The following is a 27,771-nucleotide window of genomic DNA, read 5'->3' as shown; positions in this document are numbered from 1 at the left end:
CATCTACAATGGTAAGGCTTTACAGTTGTACAAATGGATGAAATCAGTGGAGCCAACAGTCTTGGGTATGGTTTTCAACTGCTTTGCTTAAACGATTCGGAAAAAATCATTATGATGAACCAGCTGCACCACTTATAAAATTTAGTCAAGAGGGTTCTCTAGATGATTTCGAAGAAGAGTTTGTAGAAGCAACAGAGATTGTAAAGGAAATTGTCAGTGAAGAATTTGTAGCAAAGCCAATTAACTCAGAAGTGGTAACAGATTTCATCCTAGATTCTTCAATTTCATCGGGACAAAACCAGGATAAATCTCGTGATGGTTATTTGTTGGATGGATATAATAGAGAACTTGTTCAAGAGTTGATTTACAGACATGGGTACTGGTCAGATTTAGGGTGTAATGGTGTTTCTAGTATTGCTTGGCAAATGTTTGGTAAAATTCTTCATAGGGTTATTGAAAACTGGATTGTAGTGATGCAACAATTGCCGCAAATGCATGAGGCCAAGAATTATTACTATCCTTGTCTCGACTGCACTCGCAGGATTTTTGATCGTCGGAAAGAATTTGAACTCATTGATGGGTACTCTTACTATGCTAGTGATTATACTTTCTGTTGGGAATTACTTACTTCTTATTTGTTTATATTGATGGTCTGTTCTATATCAATGGCTAACCACCATGGAAAAACTGTTTGTAAGCTTATTTTAAAACATGGGTACCCGATAGACTTTTTGTTTCTGGATCTAATTGCATTTGTGCTGGGCAAAAAAGGTAATTATGGTGATCACAATAAACCATTTATTAAAAGGTCGGTAAGAAAGAAAATCTTGATATTCTTGTTGACAAGAGTGGTTGAAATTGAGCAAGCTTATCAAAGGCTGGACACAGTAGTTCACTGGGGTATTGTGTTCTGTAATTCAGTGGTCACTCAAGTTCTAAAGAAGTATGGGGTGGGGAAAGCACAAGAATGGTTTTATGTGCTGCTGCTCTTGGATGTTATTTATTTTGACCAAATTCTTAAATAAGCTTGCATGCCTAACAAGGTAAATGACCTAAAACAAATTAGTTATGAATGTGCGGTTTCCGCCGATTCTGCTTATTGTCGAATGTTGTTTGATCGAGGTAAAATTGGTGAAACCATGTTGTGGAATTCTCATTCTACGATATTAGATGCTACATATGCGATTTTATCCATGGGGGAATTATTCATGGTTGTAGTTGATAGACAAGAAGGTAATGTGCTACAAATTCTTTTGAATGGGTTTAAATTTCTTTTAGTGCCTACAACTCTAGTTCCCAGAATTTCTAAAACTCGATTTTATTTCTCAACAACTGGCTTCTTCTTGCACTTTTATTTGCTCACATATGATGCCTGTGAGAGTATTTCGATTCGTGAGAAGGTTACGATGAACATTCTGTATTTCAGTTGGAAATTCAAGTTGTTTTCAACGGGGTTATGGAGTGGGAGAAGTACTAATACGGCACTACATTTCTCAGTTTTGGTCATGCGCGCAAACTGGACTTATACGAGCACTGTATTCTGCAAGGTTACAATCCATCATCAACTTGAAGCCATTCGCACAAGATTACTTACTATATGGCTTGTTTCGAGTTACCTGGATCACCTGGCTATTTGAGAAGTTGCCGTGTGTTGTTTGATAGAGGGAAAGTGCTTAAACCCAAGAATGGTGGAATGGGCGCAGTTAGATTTTTGTGGAGGATTTATTTACTATTCAATTGTGGGTTCCTGTGATGGCACCTGTGTTGTTTGTTAACATGGTTGAGAGTGTTGTGCTGAAATTGGGGAATCATGTGCTGCATATATTATTCATGGAGTTTAAATTTCTTTCAGTGCTTCCATTCTATGCTCACACAGTTGCTGGAGCTAAACTTTATCTCTCAAGATTTGTGTTTTTCTTGTACTTCTATTTACTCACATCGGAAGCCTGTGGGAGTTTTTCAAGGAATGAGACAATTTGAATGGCAAATTTGTATTCTACGATGGATAGCAAGCTAGTTGGGAGAGCTCTGTGCGTGAAATAGTACATTACAGGAGTGCAAATAAATGATTGGTTTACTGAGGATGAAGGATTTTTCTATATTGGGCCATTGCAGGTAAAAGAAAAGACGAGTACGATATTTCCGAACAATAATCTAAATGGTAATCACACCTTGGTTAATGCTTGCCGATGCTTGCCATGTTGCAGTCGGTCGCTAGGTTTCATATTTCGACACAAATGGCGCTATGAGATAGTGTTTTTTTGTGAGAGGGTAGCTTGTGTTGACAAGAATCTGGTTATTCTATAGTCTACAGCTGTACAAACGGATCCTTGTAGTTTGCCAGCAACACTACAAGTACAAGCTAATAAAGATCTCTGCCACAATCTCTATTTTTCTACTGAATCATGGAAGAATGGGATTTTTGCAAGTAGTTAGTACCAGGCCTACTAATTGTCGCTAAAGATCTTCATATTCATCTCAAGATGCTTATGGACTTTAAACCTTGAGGACAAGGTTGCTCTGAAGGGGACAGGAATGATAAGACTCGGCCACAAACGTGACCAAGGATGGCTTATTAGAGTTAGCGCGGCATTACAGGTCCATCTGCGTGGCTCAAGTGTTTGGTTATTTATTTTTATTTATTATCCTAGTCATGTAAAAGTTTGTCCTGAAGTGTCTTGTAAACAATTATATACCCATATAGGGTATTGGTCTTGGGATATCGAATAATTGAATCAAGGTTTATCCTTCAATTCTTGGTCTGTCTGATCCTTCCGGTAAGAACCCTGGCTAGGTTCTTATCAGAGTGTCTACAGTTTGCCCCAAATTAGTTTAGTGTCTCTCGGCCTCATTTTGTTTGGATCCAAAATGGCAGTCCAATTTTGTGCACACTCCTTTTAAGGAGTGTCCACAAAACAAAGTGATCCTATTGGCTCCTATAAGATTTATATATGTTGCGCCAAAGTCTGTGGAAGCGTTAGGTTTGCACTACTACGAGGTATCTCAATATCACCAAGAACGCAATCACACACACAAGAAGAACAAGTACTTAACGAGGTTGAATTCTCGGGAAGGAATAAGTATTTTATATATCATCGTATAGGTTGGAATATACAAAGCCTAAGCAGAGAAGAAGAGAATTTTCACTTAGTTCTGGTGTGTTTTCTCTAATTCTCTCTATGGATATTTATACATATCAATAGGGCTGGACACATTCCTTAATAAGGATTACTTTCCTACAAGTATATAGTTTTCTAAGTTAACTCTTAGAGACAAACCTCTTAAGTTGTTATACTTAGGACACTAGTAATTGGTTTCCCAAACCAACTAGATTCCCTAATCTAGTCCTTGACCATCCTACCAACAATTCTCCACCTCGGATCATGCATTCATGCATGAGACGATAAATAGATAAAATCACCTCCATCTTCCAACATCGATTGAACCATCGTTGGCTGCCTACGTATCCTCAATAAGAATCAAACCCGACCATAGTTCTCTCAAATGTCCTTGCTAGAAGACCTCCACCATGTTTCTAAGAACCTCTACCCCAAAAGGGTCTTTCACCAAACCGGAAGTATGTGGATCAATTTCGAAAAATGTCGAAACTTGATCCCAGATACTACTTTAGTCAACATATCAGATGGATTGTCTTTGGTATCGATCTTCACAAGTAGAATGTCTTCTTTTTGAAGAATTTATACCACAAAGTGAAATCGTACGTCTATATGTTTGGTTCTAGAATGATGCACTTGATTCTTAGCCAAATAAATTGCAGTTAGACTATCACAATGCACATGCAGTTGGTCTTGCACAACTCCTAAGTCATCTAGCAAACCTTGTAACCATATAGCCTCCTTAAATTCCTCAGTCACTGCCATATACTCCGCCTCCGTAGTTGAAAGTGTTAGAGCATAGCTCGGAAGCGTTGGTATGTCAAGTTTGGTTGTCATATTTTGGTGAATCAAAACTCATGTTAAGAGTCAACTTCGTATAGGTTAGCTTGAAAGTATCAGGATATGAGACTTTACAAGTATTGTGAAGACTTCAAGATGTGAAGGAGCAAGGAGCTACAATGAAAACATCATCCTTCCACTTGAGGCTAGTGATATTTCACTTGAACTGTTTCATTCCCTAACGTATCTTTAAAGTCGTGCATATTGAAAACAAAACTGCGAAGCATGATTGAACTCTCGATAGACATAATATTAAGGAATACAATACGAGGTTTATTTCTTAACCACTAAACTTTGTAGATAATACATCGACATAATCATTTAAATGCTATTGTGATTATGTACGGGTATGAGGTGAGGATTTCATCCTAGGGAACAATGTTTTACATGTGTTCTAAGGAAGTAAATTCACGAACTTGGTTTGTGAATCGAAAAGGAAATTTCCAGGTGTTATTGGTATTGTTATTCATTGCATATCTTGTGAACAACCAATATGTGTAATTAGTATAACTTTTCATGACTTGTTTGTGTTCTTGGTAAAAATATTTATAAAGGCCTGACTTATGTATTTGTATGACTTTTATTAGTGAAACCGATCTTAAGTAATCACTTGAGATGGTATGATCGAGTTTGTGATTTTCTGTCTGACCAAATCTGGGCAAAGGGGAACCGATCCTAGTAAGAAGTGCAGTACATCACAAAGGGGAATTGATCCTTGTATGAGGTGCAGCAAGTTTATAGCAGAAAGAGGAACCGATCCTATGGACATGTGCAACACGTTTTTAGGCAAAGGGGAACCGGTCCTATGGACATGTGCAACAAGTACAAGTTAGATACCATATATACGTGGGGAACCGATTCTAGTACCTAGTTAACCGAATTTTGGAAAGCTAGTGTGACTAAGCACAATACTCACATGGAGGTAGAACCGAAACTTGTTTTGGTAGAACCGTTACACCCATGATTTGTGATTGAGTGTTCTTTATCAATCGCATAGTTCTTGAAAGTCAGATGAACCAATTCTAAACTTGTTTGGAAGTGTCGCAAATAGGTTTCAAGGTTGTAAGTATGAAAGAGGACTTACAAAGTAAGGATGTCGACATACTTTGAACACGTGCTATGAATGTTAATCTTTAATTGTTCAAAGTTATTCCTTAATAGCTAAAGGAAGAGAATCCCAGAATCGAAACATAAATAAGTTAAAAATCTTTTAATTAAGGTTATTAATTTAATTTTTAGGAAAATAAGAATTAGTAATGTGCATTTACTAATTGGAGATTTTCCAAGAGATTTAGATCATTATTTTTGGACAGAGCAATTCCAGGAATTATAGAAACCGAATTTGTGCTTTAATAAATATCTTGAGAATATTTTCGGTTTTTGAAACTAATCCTTTGTAACATAAAACTGCCTCTTGTTGTGCTGCTACTGGTGAATCCGCCTATTCGGAGAGGAAAGTAACATAATTAGGCGAAATCTCTTACGACCACTGTTTTTAAAGTCTTCTTTGGGATTGAGAAGCTCTATTAGTACCGTTGATGGGAAACTAGATAATTGCGGTTTATCTTTTATTTTTGATTGATTTGATTGACTAACGGTGGTTGAGCTTTGATTGCACCTAGTTTGTTTATGCTTGAGGATCTTCTCTTCTGATATAAGATTCACTCAAACTAGTTCAGAGTTTCGACAGGGATCTTTAGACTGTTTGTAGATCTAAAGACGATCTTGTGATAATCCATTGTTAACAGACTTCGTTCTGTGCGTGATTGATCATAAGAGATTCAAGTTGTTGTGTGCAGGTATTTATTGAAGATCTAAGAAGATTTGAAGACAAAGAAGATATTGAAGATTTCTGATTTGGGGTTCATAATCTTTGGTGTGCACAATACTTGTTTCGGTAAAAAGAAGATCCAACTATAATCGGTTTTATCCTTGTGATAGAATTAGATTGCTTAGTTGAGTAGATCGGCATCAACACAATTCTTTGGATTAAGAGTGTTGCTTTCAAAATCTTAACGATTACTTCGGTAATTGAACATAAGATAGATCTAAGGACCCGACGAAGGAGTTTATGTTAAGATAAACAGAAGAGCCTTTGTCCGACTCATATCACATGGTTGAAGAGAGTTGATACCAAACATATTTGTTGTTCCTTTACTGTTTAGAATACAAACCAAAGGAATTGTTTCAAGTACGTGACTTATTCATAAGTTGGAGGCGTGGGAATACAGACAGAACTAGGTGAACTATAGGTTTAGTTTCTTGGTCTGAACTACACGAAGTTAGGTTTAATTTTGTGTGGCGGCTTAATCCTGAGAGTATTCAATTTTGGACAAGGTCCCGGGGTTTTTCTGCATTTGCGGTTTCCTCGTTAACAAAATCTTGTTGTGTCATTTACTTTATATTTCCGCATTATAATTGTTTTATTATAATTAAAGTAAATCACACAAACGTTAATTCATATTTACTTGATAAGAAATCCTATTGTGTTTGGTTAAGTCCGAACCTATTTATCAACTAAACATACTTCGTTTTTTTATTGTCTTGATCTCGTATCCATAGACGATCACACGAACTGTGAACCGATTAGTTGCATTGTCTCGACTCAGTCCATAGACAAACACTTTCGAATAAAGGACTTATAGGTAGGAAAAGTTTTATATTGAGGTATATTTGGGTACCCTCGTCTTTTCAGAAAGCGCCACAGTAGACTGCAAGATTGATCTCCAACTTATTGGTGCCCTTGCTATGGTGAATGCATACCCTGTAGTTGAACGTCTCATGTCCAAATTACCAACATAGTTAGAATCCACATACCCAACACACAACTGATTGTTACTTCTATCCTTCACAAACTCTAAGCCAGCATCAACTGTACCGTAAAGATACCTCAAAATCCATTTCACAGCTTTCCAATGTTCCTTACCAGGACAATGCATATAACGGCTGACCATACTAACATCATGTGAAATGTCCGGGCTTGTACATACCATCGTATACGTCAAGCAAAAACCTCAACATATGGGACTTGGGCCATATAATTTCGCTTTTCTTCAGTAGTGGGAGACATACGTGCATTCAACTTAAAATGAGAAGCAAGGGGAGTTGTTGATGGTGGTTTTTAGCTTAGGGTTAAAATCGTAAAACCTTAGTCAAACAGTGACGTCACACTTGAGTAAAAATGTCACCACTAGCACATTTATTGAACCGTTCAACATGTCTACGTAAAATTACCAGGGCACCTTTTTTACGTATATGCATTGCTCCACGACAGAGCCCTCGGTACTGACTGGCATCATCTCTACACATGCCAGCCGCACCACAGTGCCAATGGCATACCATGCCATCCACATCTCCGCGCCAAGGCATGCCAACCATGCCAGCCGCACCACATGTGACAATGGCATGCCGTGCCATCCACATCTCCGCGCCAAGGCGTGCCAACCATGCCAGCCGCACCATATGTGCCAATGGAATGTCGTGCCAGCCACACATTCGCGCCAAGGCATACCAACCATGCCACATGTGCCAATGGCATGCCGTGCCAGCCACATTTCCGCGCCAAGGCGTGCCAGCCATGCCAACCATACCACATGTGCCAATGGCATACCATGCCAGCCACATCTCCGCGCCAAGGCATGCCAACCATTCCAGCCTCACCATAGTGCCAATAGCATAACATTCCAGCCACATATCCGCGCCAAGGCATGCCAACCATGCCAATCGCACCACAGTGCCAATGACATACCATGCCAGCCACATCTACGCGCCAAGGCATGCCAACCATGCCAGACGCACCACATGTGCTAATGGCATGCCGTGCCAACCACATCTCCGCGCCAAGGCGTGCCAACCATGTCAGCCGCACCACATGTGCCAATGGCATGCCGTGCCAGCCACGCCTCCGCGCCAAGGAAGGCCAACCATGCCACATGTGCCAATGGCATGCCGTGCCAGCCACATCTACACACCAAGGCTTGCCAACCATGTCAGCCGCACCACATGTGCCAATGGCATGCTGCGCCAGCCACGTCAAGGCATGCCAACCATGCCACATGTGCCAATGGCATGCCGTGCCAGCCACATCTCCGCGCCAAGGCATGCTAACCATGCTAGCTGCACCACTGTGTCAAAGCCATGTAGGCCCTACCACATGTCGCTGGCTGCAAAACGAAGGGTTGCGAAAATCAACGGCCACCCTTCCATTTGAGATGTAGATCTTAGCCGTCCAAGGTCACCAGCTAACGCGTGACAACCTTTGGCCCAACGCCAGGCCCTAATTTTGGCCGCGTCCAAACTATGCCAAACCCCTAGTTTTTGGCCACGCCTAAACTATGCCAAAATCCAGGTTTGGCCACGCCTAAACCGTGCAAAATCCATGTCGTCCATTCCTTCATGGCGCTGTCTTCCAAACGAAGGATTGCGACAATTAACGACCACCCTTCCATTTGAGATGTAGATCTTAGCCGTCCAAGGTCGCCATCTAACGCGCGGCAACCTCTGGCCCAACGCCTAGCCCTAATTTTGGCCGCTCCCAAACTATGCCAAAACCCTAGTTTTTGGCCGCACTTAAACTATGCCAAAATCCAGGTTTGGCCACGCCTAAACCGTGCCAAAGTCATGCCGGCCATTCCTTAATGCCGCTGGTTGCCAAAACGAAGGGTTGCAACAATCAACGGCCGGATCTCAGCCGTCCAAGTTCGCCACCTAACGCATGGAAACTTCCTGTCCAAGGCCAAACATCACGGTTTTGCCAAAGTCCTAATTTTGGCCGCGCCTAGAATATGCCAAAGCCATGCTGGCCACGCCTCCATATCGCTGGATGCCAAACGGAAGGTTGCAACAATCAACAGCTATCCTTCCTCCTGATATGCAGATCTCAGCTGTACAAACTTGCCACCAAACGACTTTTGGTAATCTCTTGGCTACGGTGCCAACTCTTGGCCATGGTGCCAAAACCATAATTTGGCCACGCCAGAGCCATGCCGGCCATGCCTCCATGCCGCTGGCTGCCAAACGTAAGATTGCAATAATCAACGGCTATCCTTTCTCTTGAGACGCAAATCTTATTCGTACAAGATTGTCACCAAACTATACGATTTGTGGCAACCTCTTGGATGCGATGCCAAAGTTCCACGGTTTTTGCCAAAACCTAATTTGGGCCGCGCTAAGAGCATGCATGAGCCGTGCTGGCCATGCCTCCATGCTGCTGGCCGTCAAACGGAGGGTTGAAACAATCAAAGGCCACCCCTCCTTATGAGATGCAAATCTCATCCGTACAATCTTGCTACCAAACGACTTGTGGCAATCTCTTGGCTACACTGCCAAATCTTTGGCCACGGCATACACTTTGCTATGCCAATTCTTTGGTCACGGTACCAAACCCTAATTAGCCACGCCAAGAGCATGCGCAAGCCATGCAACTGGCTACCAACGGAAGGTAACAAAAATCAACGGCTAACCTTCACCTCAAGATGCAAAATCTCGACCGTCGAAGGTTACCACTGAGCCGGAAAGCCTCCTAAGCTCAAATTGCCAAACAATAGGGAATTGCTACACAAAACACTCAAGACATCAAAACATGTCACAAACTGGGGGATGCTCATCAGGGTATTGGTCTGGCGGTTTACATCGTGCGGCGTACACTACGCCCGTTACAAGAAAGTGTCATAAGAGTGAGGCGGTTAGAAAATACAAGAAGTAATGGTGAAAAGTTTCCTTCATTATGGAAACATAATTCCAGGCGTTACCCATTACCGTTTTCTTCCATTTACTCAATCGTTTCCACTTCTTACAAGACTAGGGTACGTTTCATTGCGACTTGTATAAATCGGTCTCACCTATTTCCACCAAAGAACAAGTTTTGGTCAAGAACATACAACACTCAGAAATCACCTGTTAGCTTTCACATCTGTTAGCTCTCCACTTTCTGATACAAGTCGTCAAACAACTACTCTTCCAGAATCAACTATTCTGGTCTCAACACTCTCTTCGCTTCCCTTCCCAAGACTAACCCTTCTCCTTCACTTTGCGACCGAAGCAAGTATGGAACGACTATTTCTTGGTTTAGGCAGGATTTGTACAGATTGATCTCTCGAATCAAAGTACTCCCTTGCAGTACATTGTTTAGGGTTTAGACTCGTTTCTCACCCACACACCCGAAATTATCAAAATCAGCAGAAACTGTTTTCACCCTCAAACATGAGTACTTACAGATTTAGTTCCTTCGTAGACACTAAACTTCTGTAAAACTTTCTTCAAATATTCCTTTTGAGACAAACACACCCTACCCTTCTCTCTGTTACGTTGAATCTCCATACCAATAATCTTCTTAGCTTCTCCCAGATCTTTCATCTCAAACTCACATGACAACTTGTACTTCAAATTATCAATATCTTTCTTGTTATTCGATGTTATCAGCATATCATCGACATACAACAGCAAATATATGGAAGAACCATCATGCAGCTTCTTAAAGTATACACAATGGTCATAATGACTTCTTGTGTATGTTTGCCCTATCATAAACTGGTCAAATCGCTTGTACCATTTTCTCGGATACTGCTTCATCCCGTACAACGATCTCTTCAGTTTACATACACAATCTTCTTTTCCAGCAACCTTGAACCCACTTTCTTTCTCTTTGGGCTTAACCTTTTGCAACTAACCTTGGCTTGTAGCATACTTGATTCACCGAAGATCTTTCTTTCTTAGCATATACCCACTTGCACCCTATGGCCTTCTTACCGTTCGGAAGCTTCATAAGAATCCATGTGTCATTCTTGTAAAGAGACTCTATCTCGTACTGCATTACACCTTCCCATTCTTTACACTTTGCACTACATACAACTTCTAAATAGGAAGTAGGAGTACCATCTTCAACAACTGGTAATGAATAAGCAATGTAATCATTCATCCAACCAGTCTTCCTGGTTGATCTTCTCGGTTTGATGATTTTTATGGTCTCCATGAACGTAGCTTCTGTATCTTCTACTAACTCTTGTTCCTCTTCCTCAACAACGTCACTATCATTTGGAACTTCAGTAGCTGATTATAGTTTTTTGATGAAGTTGTAGTAATGAGGTTCAAACTCTCGGACTTGTGAAGATTAAATTTAAAGATTTAATAAAATTATATACAAAATTATTAACAATAGGTGCGAGAGGTAACCAAGACACTAGATTCCACTATTATGCAAAATTAAATGATAAATATTTCAAAACTCTATTCAATTCTTAAGTCCTCTTTTATCTTTAATTCACTATCAATCATACAGATTCTCAAACATTATTTGTAAACCTTAAGCATAGATTATCAAGAGATTAAACCAAGCATAACCTATCAAACTGAATAACAAATAATTAAGACAATCATTCAAACAATTTAAAACTCTGCAAAAGCAGCGATTAGGTGAATTATATAATTAAATGAAATAGTTACCCATTTATGTTGCGTGAATAGCTTCCTCCATTGCATTGGTTACGAGGGAGTTAGCTCATCATAGTATAAATGCTCTCAAAATAATTTATTATGGCTCAAAAATGGTTTACAAATGATGAGAAGAAGAGAAAATGGTGTAAACAGCTAATGTGCGACCCACAGGAAGCGTCACACAAGAACGATACATATGAAATGTTGTAGTCTTTGGGAAACTACGACCCACACTCCATTGTCGCTGTCACTGTTGAAGAACGACAGTCTCTTACAGTCTATTATTCTTCGTGTTCATCTTTATGCAGCAGCAGAAACAGAGTTTTGTTAAACTCTGATTTCGTCTTCTCTAGCTCTCCCTAGCTCCCAAAACTCTCGACACCCTCTCTAGTAGACCCAAAGAGCCTATTTATACCCAACAACAGCTCCAAATCTCGCCAATAACTCCAATATAATTCTTCATTATGCGGGCAGTGAATAACAATATTTTCCGAATATTTTCTCACCAAACTTGGAATTTCTTGCGTAAATTTCCTCCCTCCACGCTCCAAATCGATTCTTCACGACCAAAAGTGATGCTCGAGCCATTCCACATCATCAGAACACGTCCATAACTCTCCATGACGCGTGATTATCATCCTCCAGTGCATGCTTGCCCTGTTTTGAACTCGAGAATCAAAACACGTATTCCAGCCAAATTTGATCGAAACCACCACCCAAACTTTGTTCCTTATGCTAAATCACATCTTTCTGCCAATTTTCAGCGATTGAATCGCACTCTAACCCATTCATTTTGACAATCAAAATTCTGCCAGTTGAAAACTTCATTTCCCGCCAAAAACACAAATTCAAATTGTTGAAGAAGGTGCCCCTTATCCAGAGTGCTTGGGTGCGAATATCAATTAGGGTGGAAATAGTAATTTTTCTGGGTTCCTCCGGGACATTTCTGGGACGCTTCCGGTGCATTTCTGGGGTGCCTACGGTACATTTCTCCGGGGTTTAAAACACCGCTTTTTGAGCCCATTTCGCCGCAAGGGCTTATTTCTCTAAAATTTCCTACAAGAACACAAAATAACACAATAAGTACTTAATCGAGTTTAACAATACAGAACATTGAGAACAAAATAGACACATAAATGTGTCTATCAAATACCCCCAAACTTATTATTTGCTAGTCCTCGAGAAAATTTATTCTAGAAAGGAAAATCATTTGAACCCCTAGGTGGCCCTAGTGGCGGAGTGTTGTCTCCGGAGGGTTTAGCAGATGTGTACCCACAAAACCTCTCCAAACCCTAGATATCTACGCAGAACCTTGGAAGGCACTAAAGAACCTCATTGGTTGGCATACTTATTGCTTGTGGGAGGAAGAACCCTGATGAGAAATTCCAATTGTTGTACACGAGTTTGCACTCAAGCATACTAAAATTCATATAAAGTGACAGATCTCTACTCAGATAGTTGCACTATGGACATCATATTCGGAGTCAAAATAATCATATGGATAGAAAAAGGAGATGGAAATAGAAAAATGTAGATGGTTTTGATGTTAACCAAATGATCGATGTTTCACATATCTGTCTGAAGGCCACTTCCAGAATGAACCTATCCTAATGGACTGAGATACCGGTCTGACTAATATCAGCACGACTGGCATATACAAAGGAACCAGTGGTCAATAACTTAATTCTAGATCAACAAACTGGAAAATACAAGGGAACCAGCAGTTGACTACACAAAACAATAACCATTTTTTTTTTAACTTAACGACATGAATAGATCTTTTTGATCCAAGCGCATGCTTCTTGTCAGCAGATTACACGATAGTTCCCACGGGTCCTGCATTCCACGCTTGCTTAGGCGACGGAAACAGGGAGAACACACGCATATTGCTATCCAAGTGTTAATACTTATTCCGATTGGTCTAACTGGTCCGTTCTTTTTTTTTTTTAGTAACTCAGTCACTCTAATTCACCCTAGCAGTGGTAACAACTTGAATCGTGTGCCCCACCTAATCACTTAGAGAAACATAGTTTAAAATGAAAAAAAAAATAATGAAAAGGACTCAACGAGATTGGGTGCAACTATCATGTTATTTCTAACACCTGAGCTCTGTGCTTTTATGAATAGACTCTTTCGATGTTTCCATCTAATCAGATTGGTTCCTCAACTCCTATAACCAAGATGTTCCCATCCACTTAGATTGGTTAGTGCAAACCTTAATAGGCATAAATTTCTAGGCTCTGGAGTTTACTAATTGCAACTAAAAAGTTTCTCCCATACCCCCAAACTTAAATCTAACATTGTCCTCAATGTTCTAAAGATGAAATTAAAAGCATGAACAAGGAGAAACGATTACTATTTGAAGCAAAAGATTTAAGGAAGGATATTACCGTGTTGCATGAGATTGGGTTACCTCCCAAGAAGTGCTAAGTTTAAAGTCTTCAGCCAGACTAAGCAGGGATTAGTCACCATGTAGAATCATATAGAAGTAGTCGGAATAACTGTGGGTCATCTGGATCAAAAAGTATTACCCACAAGAAGATGAAACTGCAACAGACCAAAAAGATGCCGAACATACCCTTGTTTAAGACAACTACATCTAGTTGTGTCTCAGGTTCAGGTTCTATAACTGGGTCTAGATAACAGGTTTTCATCGGTTGGATTTCCTCAAAGCTAAGATCCGGTTCAGGTATTAGAGTCTGGAAAAACTCAACTAAGAACTTATAAGCACATAACAACAACCTGAATAACTGGGGATCCTCTAAGTCAGTCAGATTTGACTCACACAGCTGACCACAATGAAAGAGGTGGTCTTCCTTAAGAAAATGCGTCGACCCTAATATCCTAAAGTGATTAGGTTTAGTCTCAAAACTTAATAACCGACACATCTTAAAATCACAAGTTCCCACAATTGGTTGAAAAGTTTTTGGTGGGAAAACAAAGTCAATCTTGGTATCATAGCCTGGGTTAACCACATCAACCAGAGGATGGGTTTCTAACAACTGAGCTTCTTTCTGGACATCATTAGGTTCGGGAAAACGTGTATGAAGATAATCTTGTAAGATGGTTGAGGCACAAATGTCAAGTCCTACAGGAGGGTACTTTCTAAGATTTAAATCACACAGAGAATGATAATCACCCCCAAACTTAGAGTTTTCTTTGTCTCTAGAAAGACTAGTCACAACTTCCCTAATTTCTAGGTCATCAGATTCCTGGAAATGGTCAATAGATTCTTCTAAGTTGGGTTCATCCTCACTCATTTCTACGAGTTTATCATCTTCTAAGACTAGTGGTTCTAAATCGCTAGATTCTAAAACAGTATTCTCAGGGTAAACTCTTTCCTCTAAACCATCATCACAATCATATAAAGGATTATCAGAGAAAGGCTCATAAACTAAGGTTTTAGTCATAGTTACCTCCTCCGATTCACTGATAGGCACATCAAATAATGGATTATCCAACATACTGCAGGCTAAAGGATCATGAACTACATCGTCTAAAACGGTGGTATCTCTAGTCAAATCCACATCCTTTTGAATAGGTGCATAATTATTAAAATTATTTGGATTTGTATTAGAAACAACACTATCATTATAAAGCTCAATCGGAGTAACAAATTCCTGATCACTATGCCTACATATTTCATGTTCTTCATCAATACTATCCTCATCATAATCATCACTATAATAACATGAAAATGATCGAACCTTATCAAAATAACTAGTGTCTTTTATTCTAGCCTCGTCCTCTAAATTAGGAAAATATTCACTATTGATATCAAGGGTAGAATTAGAAACCCTATTTTGGAAATTTAGATTATTTCGAGCAGCATTAGCCAACTGTTCATTTTCTGCCTCTAGACGTGCCTGAATTTCACTGAGCATAACACTTATACGTTCACCACTCTCGTTTATCATCTCAGAATATCGTGTACACTCTTCTTTTGAACTATTCATTGCAACTAAACGTTTATACGTCCTTTCAATCCGTTGTTGGGTCTCTTCTAGAGATGGAGCAGGTTCAGAAATATCATAATCAGGACTAGTTTCCAAAAACGAGTAACTAGTACTACAGTGTTCCTGATTTTCTTGCTCGTAAGACCAATTCGCGTGTGGATAGTAATTGGGCTCACCATGGTATGAACCATAACCTTGAAAAGGTTGGCGTTCCCAACTACTATTCCTACCATGGTCATAAAACTGATGATGTCCATATTCAAATTCAGGTCGATACTCATTGTATTGGCTTCTATCATACCAGTTCGACATTCTTAATTGCAAGGGAATTCTACACAACCACAAACAAGGCGTACTCGACTCTACCAAAACAAACCTAAAGATTTCTAGCAAACAAAAAGCATGATGGCTTCACTTAGATTGTTTTCTAGACCAGCTTCTATTCCTTCGAAAAGGAATTCGTTACAATTTGAGCACACCCCTATGGAATCAATCCGAGCTAATGTAAGTTGAATCGAGGCGAGGGAAGCTTAGTAGAGCTTTGATACCCAAGGCCTCACCGCATTAGAAGGCGGCGCAGTCACGCATTCAACTCACAGAAACCATCATGAACTTTGAAGTGTGCTTAAAGAGCAACCAATATTTTTCAAACGAGTTTCCTATTAAGCTCGTTACCCTATCAGTCTCGTTCTATTCCAAATTTTAAAGCTTGGGTTCGCGTTAGGTTTCGTTTTCCTAAGGCGGGCAAGAAGGGAGCGGTGATGAAATCCGAACCCTTATCTTATATTGGCCAGGCCTTGCCCTTTACTAGGAATTTAAAAACAGTCCAAATTCGTCCTCAATCAATGAATCACCTTAAGGAATACAGTAAACCCGCTGACAGGAGACTCGCGAGTGTTTCGATGGACTTACCTCCCGTACCAGACGGGGGATGAACCGTTGAAGTCGACTCGGGCCACGACTCCTATGTCATGTACGAACCCGAGGGGCCGAGATGATATAGTAATCGTCGTCCTTCCCTGCACACAGTTTATATAAATTTTTTTTTAATAATAATACCCTTCCGTAGCGTTAAAAAAAAGGTCCAATTGTCTAGAATAAAGTCCAAATAAAAAGTCCAAAAATTACAAAAATTATGAAAAATAAAGCCTATTTACAAATCCTAAAAAAAAAATTATGTCTTTTTTTTTTCTTCTCTTTTAGCTTTTAGCTTTAAGCTTTTTGTTCCCAAGTCCTTAGTATTCCACTTCGAACCTGTAAATCAAAGACACAAAAAGAAACGTAAAAAGGAACAAATAATAGTAAAAAAAATAATAAAAACCTAAAAATTCTACCTAAGCACAAATCCGCGTCGGCGGCGCCAAAATGATTATAGTTTTTTGATGAAGTTGTAGTAATGAGGTTCAAACTCTCGGACTTGTGGAGATTAAATTTAAAGATTTAATAAAATTATATACAAAATTATTAACAATGGGCGCGAGAGGTAACCAAGACAGTAGATTCCACTATTATGCAAAATTGAATGATAAATATTTCAAAACTCTATTCAATTCTTAAGTCCTCTTTTATCTTTAATTCACCATCAATCATACAGATTCTCAAACATTATTTGTAAACCTTAAGCATAGATTATCAAGAGATTAAACCAAGCATAACCTATCAAACTGAAAACAAATAATTAAGACAATCATTCAAACAATTTAAAACTCTGCAAAAGCAGCGATTAGGTGAATTATATAATTAAATGAAATAGTTACCCATTTATGTTGCGTGAATAGCTTCCTCCATTGCCTTGGTTACGAGGGAGTTAGCTCATCATAGTATAAATGCTCTCAAAATAATTTATTATGGCTCAAAAATGGTTTACAAATGATGAGAAGAAGAGAAAATGGTGTAAACAGCTAATGTGCGACCCACAGGAAGCGTCACACAAGAACGATACATATGAAATGTTGTAGTCTTTGGGAAACTACGACCCACACTCCATTGTCGATGTCACTGTTGAAGAACGACAGTCTCTTACAGTCTATTATTCTTCGTGTTCATCTTTATGCAGCAGCAGAAACAGAGTTTTGTTAAACTCTGATTTCGTCTTCTCTAGCTCTCCCTAGCTCCCAAAACTCTCGACACCCTCTCTAGTAGACCCAAAGAGCCTATTTATACCCAACAACAGCTCCAAATCTCGCCAATAACTCCAATATAATTCTTCATTATGCGGGCAGTGAATAACAATATTTTCCGAATATTTTCTCACCAAACTTGGAATTTCTTGCGTAAATTTCCTCCCTCCACGCTCCAAATCGATTCTTCACGACCAAAAGTGATGCTCGAGCCATTCCACATCATCAGAACACGTCCATAACTCTCCATGACGCGTGATTATCATCCTCCAGTGCATGCTTGCCCTGTTTTGAACTCGAGAATCAAAACACGTATTCCAGCCAAATTTGATCGAAACCACCACCCAAACTTTGTTCCTTATGCCAAATCACATCTTTTTGCCAATTTTCAGCGATTGAATCGCACTCTAACCCATTCATTTTGACAATCAAAATTCTGCCAGTTGAAAACTTCATTTCCCGCCAAAAACACAAATTCAAATTGTTGAAGAAGGTGCCCCTTATCCAGAGTGTTGGGGTGCGAATATCAATTGGGGTGGAAATAGTAATTTTTCTGGGTTTCTCTGGGACATTTCTGGGACGCTTCTGGTGCATTTCTGGGGTGCCTACGGTACATTTCTCCGGGGTGTAAAACACTGCTTTTTGAGCCCATTTCGCCGCAAGGGCTTATTTCTCTAAAATTTCCTACAAGAACACAAAATAACACAATAAGTACTTAATCGAGTCTAACAATACAGAACATTGAGAACAAAATAGACACATAAATGCGTATATCAGTAGCTACTTCTCTTGCAGACCCACTGTCTTCAGATATATTCTGAACAGATAAAGACTTAGATGGAAGTGGTGGAGTTGCATTAATCTCCACCTGATGCAAAGGCTCATTAGTACTGGTACTTCTATTCTCCACTTTCCGAGAACCCCAAGACTTTACCATGGAATCTCGTTAAATGTGACATCTCTACACATGACTATCTTCTTTTCAAATGGATTCCAAATCTTGAACCCTTTTACTCCACTCTTCATACCCACAAATATTCCTTTCACAACACGAGTATCAAGCTTGTTTTCACTAACATGATACCACGCAGGTTCACATGGTTGTACCCTCTTGCTTATAAATCAAAAGTATTTTCTACTTTTTAGACTTTCAAGGATCATGTTGAGAATTACTTTGGTACCACTATTAAAATGATGCAAATGATTTGGGAGGTGAATATAGGAATGTCTCTACCTTTTTAACCAGTTGTGGAGTTCTTCACAGATTGAGTTGTCCTCATGAGCACCAGCAGAATGGTACAGTAGAAACAAAATATAGATATATAGTAAAAACTGGTCTTGCTTTACTTAATCATGCTTCCATGCCTTCATATTATTGGTCTTATGCTTTTGAGACTTCAAATTATCTAATCAGCAAGCTACCAACTCCAGTGTTACGTAATTCTACTCCATTGGAGTCTCTTTATGCTCTCTCTCCTGATTACAATTTTCTCAAAAATTTTGGTTGTGCCTGTTATCCCTGTATTAGGCCTTACAATAAGCACAAATTTGAAAAAAGATCTGTTAAGTGCCTCTTTCTTGGCTATAGTAGTATGCATAAAGGCTACAAGTGCTTAAACCCTTCCACTAATAAGATCATTATATCCATAAATGTAATCTTTGATGAACAAGATTTTCCTTATAAAACATTGTTTTACGTTGTCCCTACTTAATTGCCTACATCCACTACTATGTCATTTCATCTTCATCCTCCCTAAATTTGGATCAGAATGTCATTATACAACCTCCACATCCACCACCTCCATTTCCGTTTTCTACCCGGTACCAAAATCCCCCTTTACCCATACCTCCACTAACTCCACCATCTCCACCTTCATCTCCTTCACATGCTCCTCCAGTTTCTTCTACTTCCTCGCATTCTATGATCACTAAAAGTAAAAATGACATTTCTAAGCCTAAGGCCTTTACTGTTGTATCTGTTGAATTTTTTGGTACTCATACCACCTTTGCAGAAGCTAACAAAATTCCAGTATGGAGAACTGGCAGGTGTGAAGAAATAGATTCTCTGATCTAAAATGACACTTGGAACTATGTTCCTTTAAGACCTGTCATGAATGTAAATGGGTCATGAAATGGTTGTAAATGGGTCTTTAGAGTGAAAAGGAATGATGGTGGCTCTTTTCAGAGGTGTAAGGCCATACTAGTAGCTAAAGTCTATAACCAAGTGGAGGGCATTGATTATCAGGACACATTTAGTCCAGTAGTGAATCTCAAAACCATTAGACTCATGATATTTATTGTCTTGTTTGAAGATTGGTCTATTAGGAAGCTGGATGTAAAGAATGCTTCTCTGTATGGATTTCTCAATGAAGAGGTTTATATGCAACAACCTCCCGGGTTCATCAACAGGGAATGTCCAACACATGTGTGTGCTTTAAAGAAATCTTTATATGGTATCAAACAAGCTCCCAGAGCTTGGTTTGAGAGGCTCAATCTATTTATTACTTCTCAAGGTTTTCTATCTTCTAAGACTGGCACATCCTTGTTTTAAAAAGTCCCCTCTACTGTCTATCTTTATCTGCTCATATACGTTGACGATATATTAGTCACAGGAAGCTCTGACTCTACAATTCAGTCTCTTATTGACACTTTGGGATCTGAATTTTCCATTAAAGACTTGGGGCCTCTTCACTTCTTTCTTGGTATTCATGCTACCTATACTGCCTCAGGTATTCATCTTAATCAGCAGCAATATGTTACTAATCTTCTTGAGAAGACTCATATTTTATCAACTAAGCCAGTTTCTACTGCAATTGCTCTTGCAAACACTCATGCTGCTGCCTCTCCACTAGCATTTGATAAACCTCAACTATATAGAAGCACTGTTGGGGCCTTACAGTATTTAATAATCACCAGACCATATTTTTCCATATTTTTGTAAGCACTGAATTAAAAAAATTGTTGCGTAATCTTTTATGCATCTAAGGAGGATGCATAACATGTTATGCATAAATGAATAGATGCATGAACCAAAATATGGTTGCATAACGTTTTATGCATCTTTTGTTGTGTCTGCATAACCTGTTATGCATCGTTTTTGGTGGCTGCATAATAGTTATGTACTAAATTTTCGAAAATTTTGCTTGAAAGAACAATCGTCTCCGATTGTTTTTCACAAAAAACTTAAATTTGGTATTGTTTTTTGTACTCGTTGTGTAGCTCTCTTAAAAAGCTTTCCAACAATATAAAATTTGTAAAACTCCAAGACGCGGTTTTTTAGATATGTTCTATCCAAGTTGCGTTGCTAATTATACCCTGAAAATTAGGAATCATAACCCGCACATATTTTTCAAAATTTCATATAATTTTGGGTGTCACGGAAACTAAAATTCATCATGGGCATGACAATAAGAATATTATTATTTTTGGGCCTTATCTTAATTTCCCCTATTATCATCACCGATGGACAATGACTTTATCACGAACGATTTTTTGGGCACCATTGTTTTTTTTTGGGACCATGATTTGATTAGACCACCTTCCTTATAGTTATAAGGGGTGTCCTAAAAGGTGGAGATGACTAGTTTACCCTTTAGCCTAATTAGAATTATAACTGTAAAACTTCTTATTCCTCTATTCTACAATTTTTCTCCTTCTCTTCTTCATCAATTTATGATCATCTAAACCTGATCATATACAAATCTAATCAAAATCATCAAATTTTCATCGTTGTCGACTCATTGAATTTTTATCGTTGATTCATCAATCTGTCGTAAACAAACTCGTCCATAAGTATTTTCCCACAAAACTTACTTCTAATTCGTTTTTGATTGAAAATTTTGAGTAGTAGTCATCAAAATAGATTGAAAATGGAAGTTATAGTAATAAGTTCGGTTAGGAATTTTGTGGGAAAACTTTGTCGAACTAGCCGAACTTGCTGGAAATGAAGAACAAGAAGAACAGTTTGGTTGTTTCACAAGAAAAATTTCCTAACCGAACTTCTACCGAACTTTTCAATTTCCTAACCGAACTTTTCTCAGAATCATATATATATATCGAGTTCGGTTACATCGCAAGAGAAAATTTCCTAACCGAACTTTTAATTTTCTAATCGAACTTTTAATTTCCTAACCGAACTTTTCTCAGAAATCATATATATTAAGTTCGGTTACATCGCAAGAAAAAATTTCCTAACCGAACTTTCAATTTCCTAACCAAACTATTAATTTCCTAGCCAAACTTTTCTTAGAAATCATATATATTGAGTTCGGTTACGTCGCATTTTTTTTCTCCTAACCGAATTTTCTATATATTTAGTTCGTTACATCGCAATGTTTTTTCTCCAAACCGAACTTTTCTTTGAAAGCAATAACTCCACTAAAACTAAGTTAGACTACCTGCGCTAACTAATAACTTAATTTTAAGAAAAATAATATTGATTTAATCTTACACTAGTCACTAATTAACCTAACTTAATTACACTAACTAATCATTGTACAAACTTAATTAGGAAGGGCAATTCTGGTATTAATATATATTTGGATAAGGAGTGTCTACACTTTACTTCAAAATGTCCTACTAAAAATAGAACCATGGTCCCTCGGAAAAAAAACCATAGTGCCAAAAAAAATCGTTCTTTACCACGGCTAGACCATTGCAATATTTTTAGCCCCGGATGCTTGATCATACAAGCCCAGTATATTTCTAGAGCCCAAGTACTTATTTATACAAGCCCTGTTTATTAGGAAAAACAACACCAGTGCACCATCGCCTAATCTCGAAATCTTTCCTTTCCAAATTCCAAGATAAAAATCATTCCATCTTCTTACCAAACCCTAACTTCTTGCGGAACAAGTTGGGGAATATTCGGAACCTTCAGTTGAACAAGTTCTACATACATGAATAACAGAGTTAGATACAATAGGGTTTCCTTCTCTGCAATAGTCGGGAAACTATGGAAACCAAACAAAAAGTAAACCGTAGGCCTCTGCCATCATTGGAAGTTCTTGGATCACAGCCAAAAAAGTCAAAGCTAACAGAAACAAGCAACAACAGCACTGCCAATTCATGTATGAAACTAGTGCAAGATGTCTGGTTAAAGGAGGCGGAGAACAAGAATTTTGTATTCTCTCCGTTTTCAATCGACAGTGCTCTTGGTTTATTAGCTTCTGGTGCAAGTGGTGAAACCTTAGAACAGATATTAGGCTTCCTCAACTCCGAAAGCCTCGACCATCTAAATTCTGTTAACTCTAATCTCATCGCTTCGTTATGCGAAGCAAGAACTGAACCAAAGCTTTCTTTTGCTGGCGGCGTTTGGATTGAAAAATCTTGTCCTATTAAACCTTCATTCGAAGAACTTGCCACCGCAGTATATAAATCAGAAGCCAAAACGGTGGATTTCATAAATAAGGTATGGGATTTTAAACCTCTTTTAGCCGTGGCATTCGGCTTCTTTTTTAGAGCTTAGTATTATTTTTTATTTTTTATTTTTTTTGAATCAAAATAAAGAAGTTGATGCTAGCTAACCAGTTTCGTTAACATCGGCTTGTGTGATGTTTAAAACTATACTTTCTCTATAAACTTCGATATCGTTTTATTAATTTAATATATTTTATATTTTATTTAGAGCAAAGAGGTGCAGATGAAGGTGAATGAATGGGTTGAAAAGAAAACAAACGGATTGATTAAGAATCTTCTTCCTGACGGAGCAGTTGATGAACATACAAAATTTATATTGGCGAATGCGCTCTATTTTAAAGGATGTTGGAGTAGGAATCCATTGGATCAAGCACGAACCGAAGAATCGAAGTTCTATCTCCTGGATGGGGAAAAACATGTACTTGTTATGATAGCTTCAGAATACTTAAACTCCCATACAATGTTCATGAACACAAGAAAATGCTCGTGATCCAAGCTTTTCTATGTATATAATTTTACCTGAGCAACGAGATGGGCTTGGTGAACTTATTGCAGAGGTTAGTTCTAATCCCGCAGGTTTTCTGCATACATATGTTCCAGTCAATCAGAGTTTGGTGCCCCCGGGAGAATTTAAGGTTCCCAAATTCAAAATCCTTTTTGATTTTGAAGCAAAAAGAGTACCAAGGAAATGGGTATAGTTTTGCCTTTTGATAAATCTCAAGCTGAGCTGACGGAGGTGGTCAATATTGATAACAGTGCTATTACTGATAAGCTTCATGTTGACAGTTTTTCACAAGTGTTTTGTGGAAGTTGATGAAAAGGGAACTGAAGCTGCTGCTTCTACTGCTGTTAGGGCGCATGTGGTGTGTTGCATGATGCGCCCTCGTACACCTCCTCCTCGTGTTGATTTTGTGGCAGATCATCCTTTCATGTTCATCATCAGAGAGGAGCAAAGTGGTGCAGTGCTGTTCATGGGCCATGTTCTTAATCCTTTGTTAAATTAGTGATGAAAACATGTGTTTATCTCCCTAGCTCTCTTTTTGGTAGTTTGGAACATCCCACTTTTCCTTTGTTCTTTTAAATGACTATTGTTATTAGTTTTGCTCGGTTTGAAAATGACTATTATTATATTCGGAGAGTTTAAGTTTTAGATTATGTACCAAAGTTCTTCTGATATGGTTTAAGGCTATAACGTGTTGCATATTTGTCATTTAGCTTTATATAATGTATCTGATTGGTGTACTCCCTGATGATGATTATTCATCGTGAATTTTAAAGAAAGTCTAAAGAATGTATTTGCTTAAATTTTAGAATTCGAAAGATAGATATATTGCAGGATATTATTACTATGGATAGAGTTATCCACAGTTCAGCCATGATCTCTGCATCTCCTTCTATATTTTGACTTTGTAAGCAGGGAACCGTCATTGGACAAGTAGCAAATGAACACTCGTAGCAACACCCATAAATCTTCTGGGACCAGATTGATGCGGCAAGTTGCTATCATGTATTTTGTGCCATTATAGTGTAGGATTTCATATGTAGTGTTTAGCTCTTGAAGTTATACTTCTTGCTGAATATTTTGATGTCTGTTGAAGACCATATCATTTCTAAGACCATATTTGCTTCTCTTTTCAAATTAATTATTTCCATCTGCTCATCAAGCCCCAATCTATATGTAACTTGCGGAACAAGTTTTGGGAATTTTTCCAAATTCCAAAACAGAGTTCGATACAGGTTTCTGCGGTAGTATGATAGCTACCTATGGAAAACAAACTAAAAGGAAAGCCTCCCACATTCAAATTTCAACAAGAAAAACTGTCAAAGAATCAAAGCTAGCAAACAATAGCAAGAAAATAGCCAACTCATGTATGAAACTAGTGCAGGATGTCTGGCTAAGGAAAGAGCAAGAATTTTGTAATCTCTCCAATCTCAATCGACAGTGTTCTTTGTTTACTAGCTTCTAAAAGCCACAACCATCTAAATTATGTTAACTCTAAACTCATTGAATCATTACGTGCGCCAAGCACAAACTGAACCCAAAATAATTTGGTGATGATGATCATGTACAGTTCCATTTTTGCAGGATTAGGATTTTTGTAGTACACATAAGGAGTTTTCTAAAGATTCGAGTGAGCTGCAGCCCCCTAAAATAATTTGGTTCGAGTTCAAGTTATTAATGTCATCGCAATGAGTTAAGTCACTTAACCACGCCTAGTCCATTGCATATATTTTTAGCGCCCAAGTACTTAATCATACTGGCCCAGTTTATTAGGAAGAACACCACCACTGCCTAATCTCGAAATCTTTCCTTTCCAAGTTCAAATTATTTCCATCTTCTTAGCAAACCCTAACTTCTTGCGGAACAAGTTAGGGAATTTTGGGAACCGCCAGTTGAACAAGTTTTATACATGTATAACAGAGTTAGCTACGATAGGGTTTCTCTGCAATAGTCTGTCTGGTAGCCATGAAAAAAAAATTAAAAGTAAAGCCTCCATCATTCAAAGTTCATGGATCACCAACAAAAAATACTTTCAAAGAATCAAAGCTATCAGAAACTAGCAACAAAAGCACTGCCAATGCATGTATGAAAACTAGTGCAAGATATCTGGTTGAAAGGAGTCGGAGAAAAAGAATTTTGTATTCTCTCCCTTTTCAATCGACATTGCTCTAGGCTTACTAACTTCTGGAGCAAGTGGTGAAACCTTAGAACAGATATTAGGATTCCTCAACACCGAATGCCTCAACCATCTAAATTCGGTTAACTCTAACCTAATTGAATCGTTATGCGAAGAACGAACTGAACCCAAGCTTTCTTTTGTTGGCGGCGTTTGGATTGAAAAATCTTGTCCTATTAAACCTTCATTCGAAGATGTTGCCACCGCAGTATATAAAGCAGAAGCCAAAACTGTGGATTTCAAATACAAGGTATGGGATTTTCAATCTCTTGTCATTGCTAATTAGTATTTATTTTTCAAATTTTTATCATTTTTTTTCTTTATCTAATCGATGAAGAGTTTGATGCTAAGGAGTTTCGAATTCAGGACGTGTATTTTCACACAATGACTTTGCTATATGGTACTATAAGTATTAATGACATCGGCTCATGATGTTTGAATTACGCTTTCTCTATAGAGCTTCATATCGTTTTATTAATTTTAACCTATTTTGTTTAGAACGAAAAGGTGCAGAAGAAGGTGAATAAGTGGGTTGAAAAGAAAACAAATGGATTAATTAAAAATCTTCTTCCTGATGGAGCAGGCGATGAACGTACAGAATTTATATTGGCGAATGCACTCTATTTCAAAGGATGTTGGAGTCAAAATCCGTTTGATCGAAAGCTAACAAGGGAATCCAAGTTCTATCTCCTGGAAGGGGATAAAACACTTCAAGTTCCTTTCATGTCGTCCAATGCAAGACAAATATTACTTGTTATGATAGCTTCAAAATCCTTAAACTCCCGTACAAATGTTCAAGAACACACGAAAATGCTCGTGGTCCAAGTTTTTCCATGTATATAATTTTACCTGAACAACGAGATGGGCTTGGTGAACTTATAGCAGAGGTGAGTTCTAATCCCTCGGGTTTTCTGCATACATATGTCCCAGTCAACCAGAGTTTGGTGCCACCGAGAGAATTTAAGGTTCCGAAATTCCAAATCCTTTTTGATTTTGAAACATCAAGAGTACTCATGGAAATGGGTATAGTTTTGCCTTTTGATTTATTCCAAGCTGATTTGACGGAGATGTCTACTACTAGGAACTCTAATAAGCTTCATGTCTACAAAAATTTTCACAAGTGTTTCGTTGAAGTTGATGAAAAAGGAACTGAAGCTGTTGCTTCTGCTGCTGTTAAGGTGCAGAGATTGCGTTGCGCGAAGATGCCTCGTAAACCTCCTCGTCTTGTTGATTTTGTGGCAGATCACCCTTTCATGTTCCTTATCAGAGAGGAGCAAAGTGGTGTGGTGTTGTTTATGGGGCATGTCCTTAATCCCCTATTAAATTCGTGATGATGACATGCGGAATATCCTAGTTTTCCTCTTTCGATTCAGTTTTTTTTTTTTTTTTTTTGAAGTAATTTGTCTTATGTTTATAATGACTATTATTGTTCCACAGCCAGCAATTCAGAATATTTAGATTTATTGCTCGGAAAAAAATATGTATGTTTTGATTTTTCCTGTGTTCTATATGGGGATGCATATTTCCTCCAACTCTGTGTCGCCCACATGTACTCTTCCAAAAAACCAGTCTAGTTGTAAAACTGTGCAGTAATATTTGAATGATTTTCCTAACGACGGAATGCTTATTCCTCGTGCTGTTTGCTGGAGTGGTTGATTGGAAAGAATTAGAAGAGCCTTTTCAAGTAAGTTGAAACGTATAGATCTTAGAACTACTTTCAGACATCAAAGGCCTCATATGTATCTGGCATTAACTGGAAATCCACATTCTCTTCACCACGTTTTATGCATACCTATGTCCCAGACAATCAGAGTTTGGTGCTAATGGGAGAATTTAAGGTTCCGAAATGCAAAATCCTTTTCGATTTTGAAGCATCACGAGTACTACTGGAATTGGGTATAGTTTTTCCTTTTGATGAATCACAAGCGGAGCTGACGGAGATGGTGCATATTGATGATGATGATGGCACTTGGAAATACAGTAAGCTTCATGTTGGCAAAATTTTCCACAAGTGTTTTGTTGAAGGTAACCGAAGCTGCTGCAACTACTGCTGTTAGGGGGCTTGGGAGGTGTGGCGCGAGACGCCCTTGGACTCCTCCAGTCCTCCTCGCATCGATTTTGTGGCAGATCATGATCATCCATTCATGTTCATTATTAGAGAGGACCAAAGTGGTGTAGTGTTGTTCATGGAGCATGTCTTTAATCCTTTGTT

General features: G+C 38.5%; 2 protein-coding genes across 2 annotated transcripts; both read left to right on the top strand.

Annotated features, from left to right (window-relative positions):
• Positions 1 to 22,417: 22,417 nt before the first annotated feature.
• On the top strand, positions 22,418 to 23,885 carry LOC113280321 (serpin-Z2A-like). The gene is made up of 3 exons (XM_026528965.1): positions 22,418 to 22,873; positions 23,090 to 23,225; positions 23,668 to 23,885. The coding sequence occupies exons 1-3, from the start codon at positions 22,418 to 22,420 to the stop codon at positions 23,883 to 23,885; spliced, it is 810 nt and encodes a 269-aa protein (XP_026384750.1).
• Positions 23,886 to 26,578: 2,693 nt separating this feature from the next.
• On the top strand, positions 26,579 to 26,890 carry LOC113280320 (serpin-Z1C-like). The gene has a single exon (XM_026528964.1). The coding sequence runs from the start codon at positions 26,579 to 26,581 to the stop codon at positions 26,888 to 26,890; it is 312 nt and encodes a 103-aa protein (XP_026384749.1).
• The last annotated feature ends 881 nt before the right edge of the window (positions 26,891 to 27,771 follow it).

This window comes from Papaver somniferum, chromosome 5 (genome assembly GCF_003573695.1).
Source record: "Papaver somniferum cultivar HN1 chromosome 5, ASM357369v1, whole genome shotgun sequence".
Lineage (NCBI taxonomy): Eukaryota > Viridiplantae > Streptophyta > Magnoliopsida > Ranunculales > Papaveraceae > Papaver > Papaver somniferum.
This window is presented reverse-complemented; position numbering and strand designations above follow the sequence as displayed.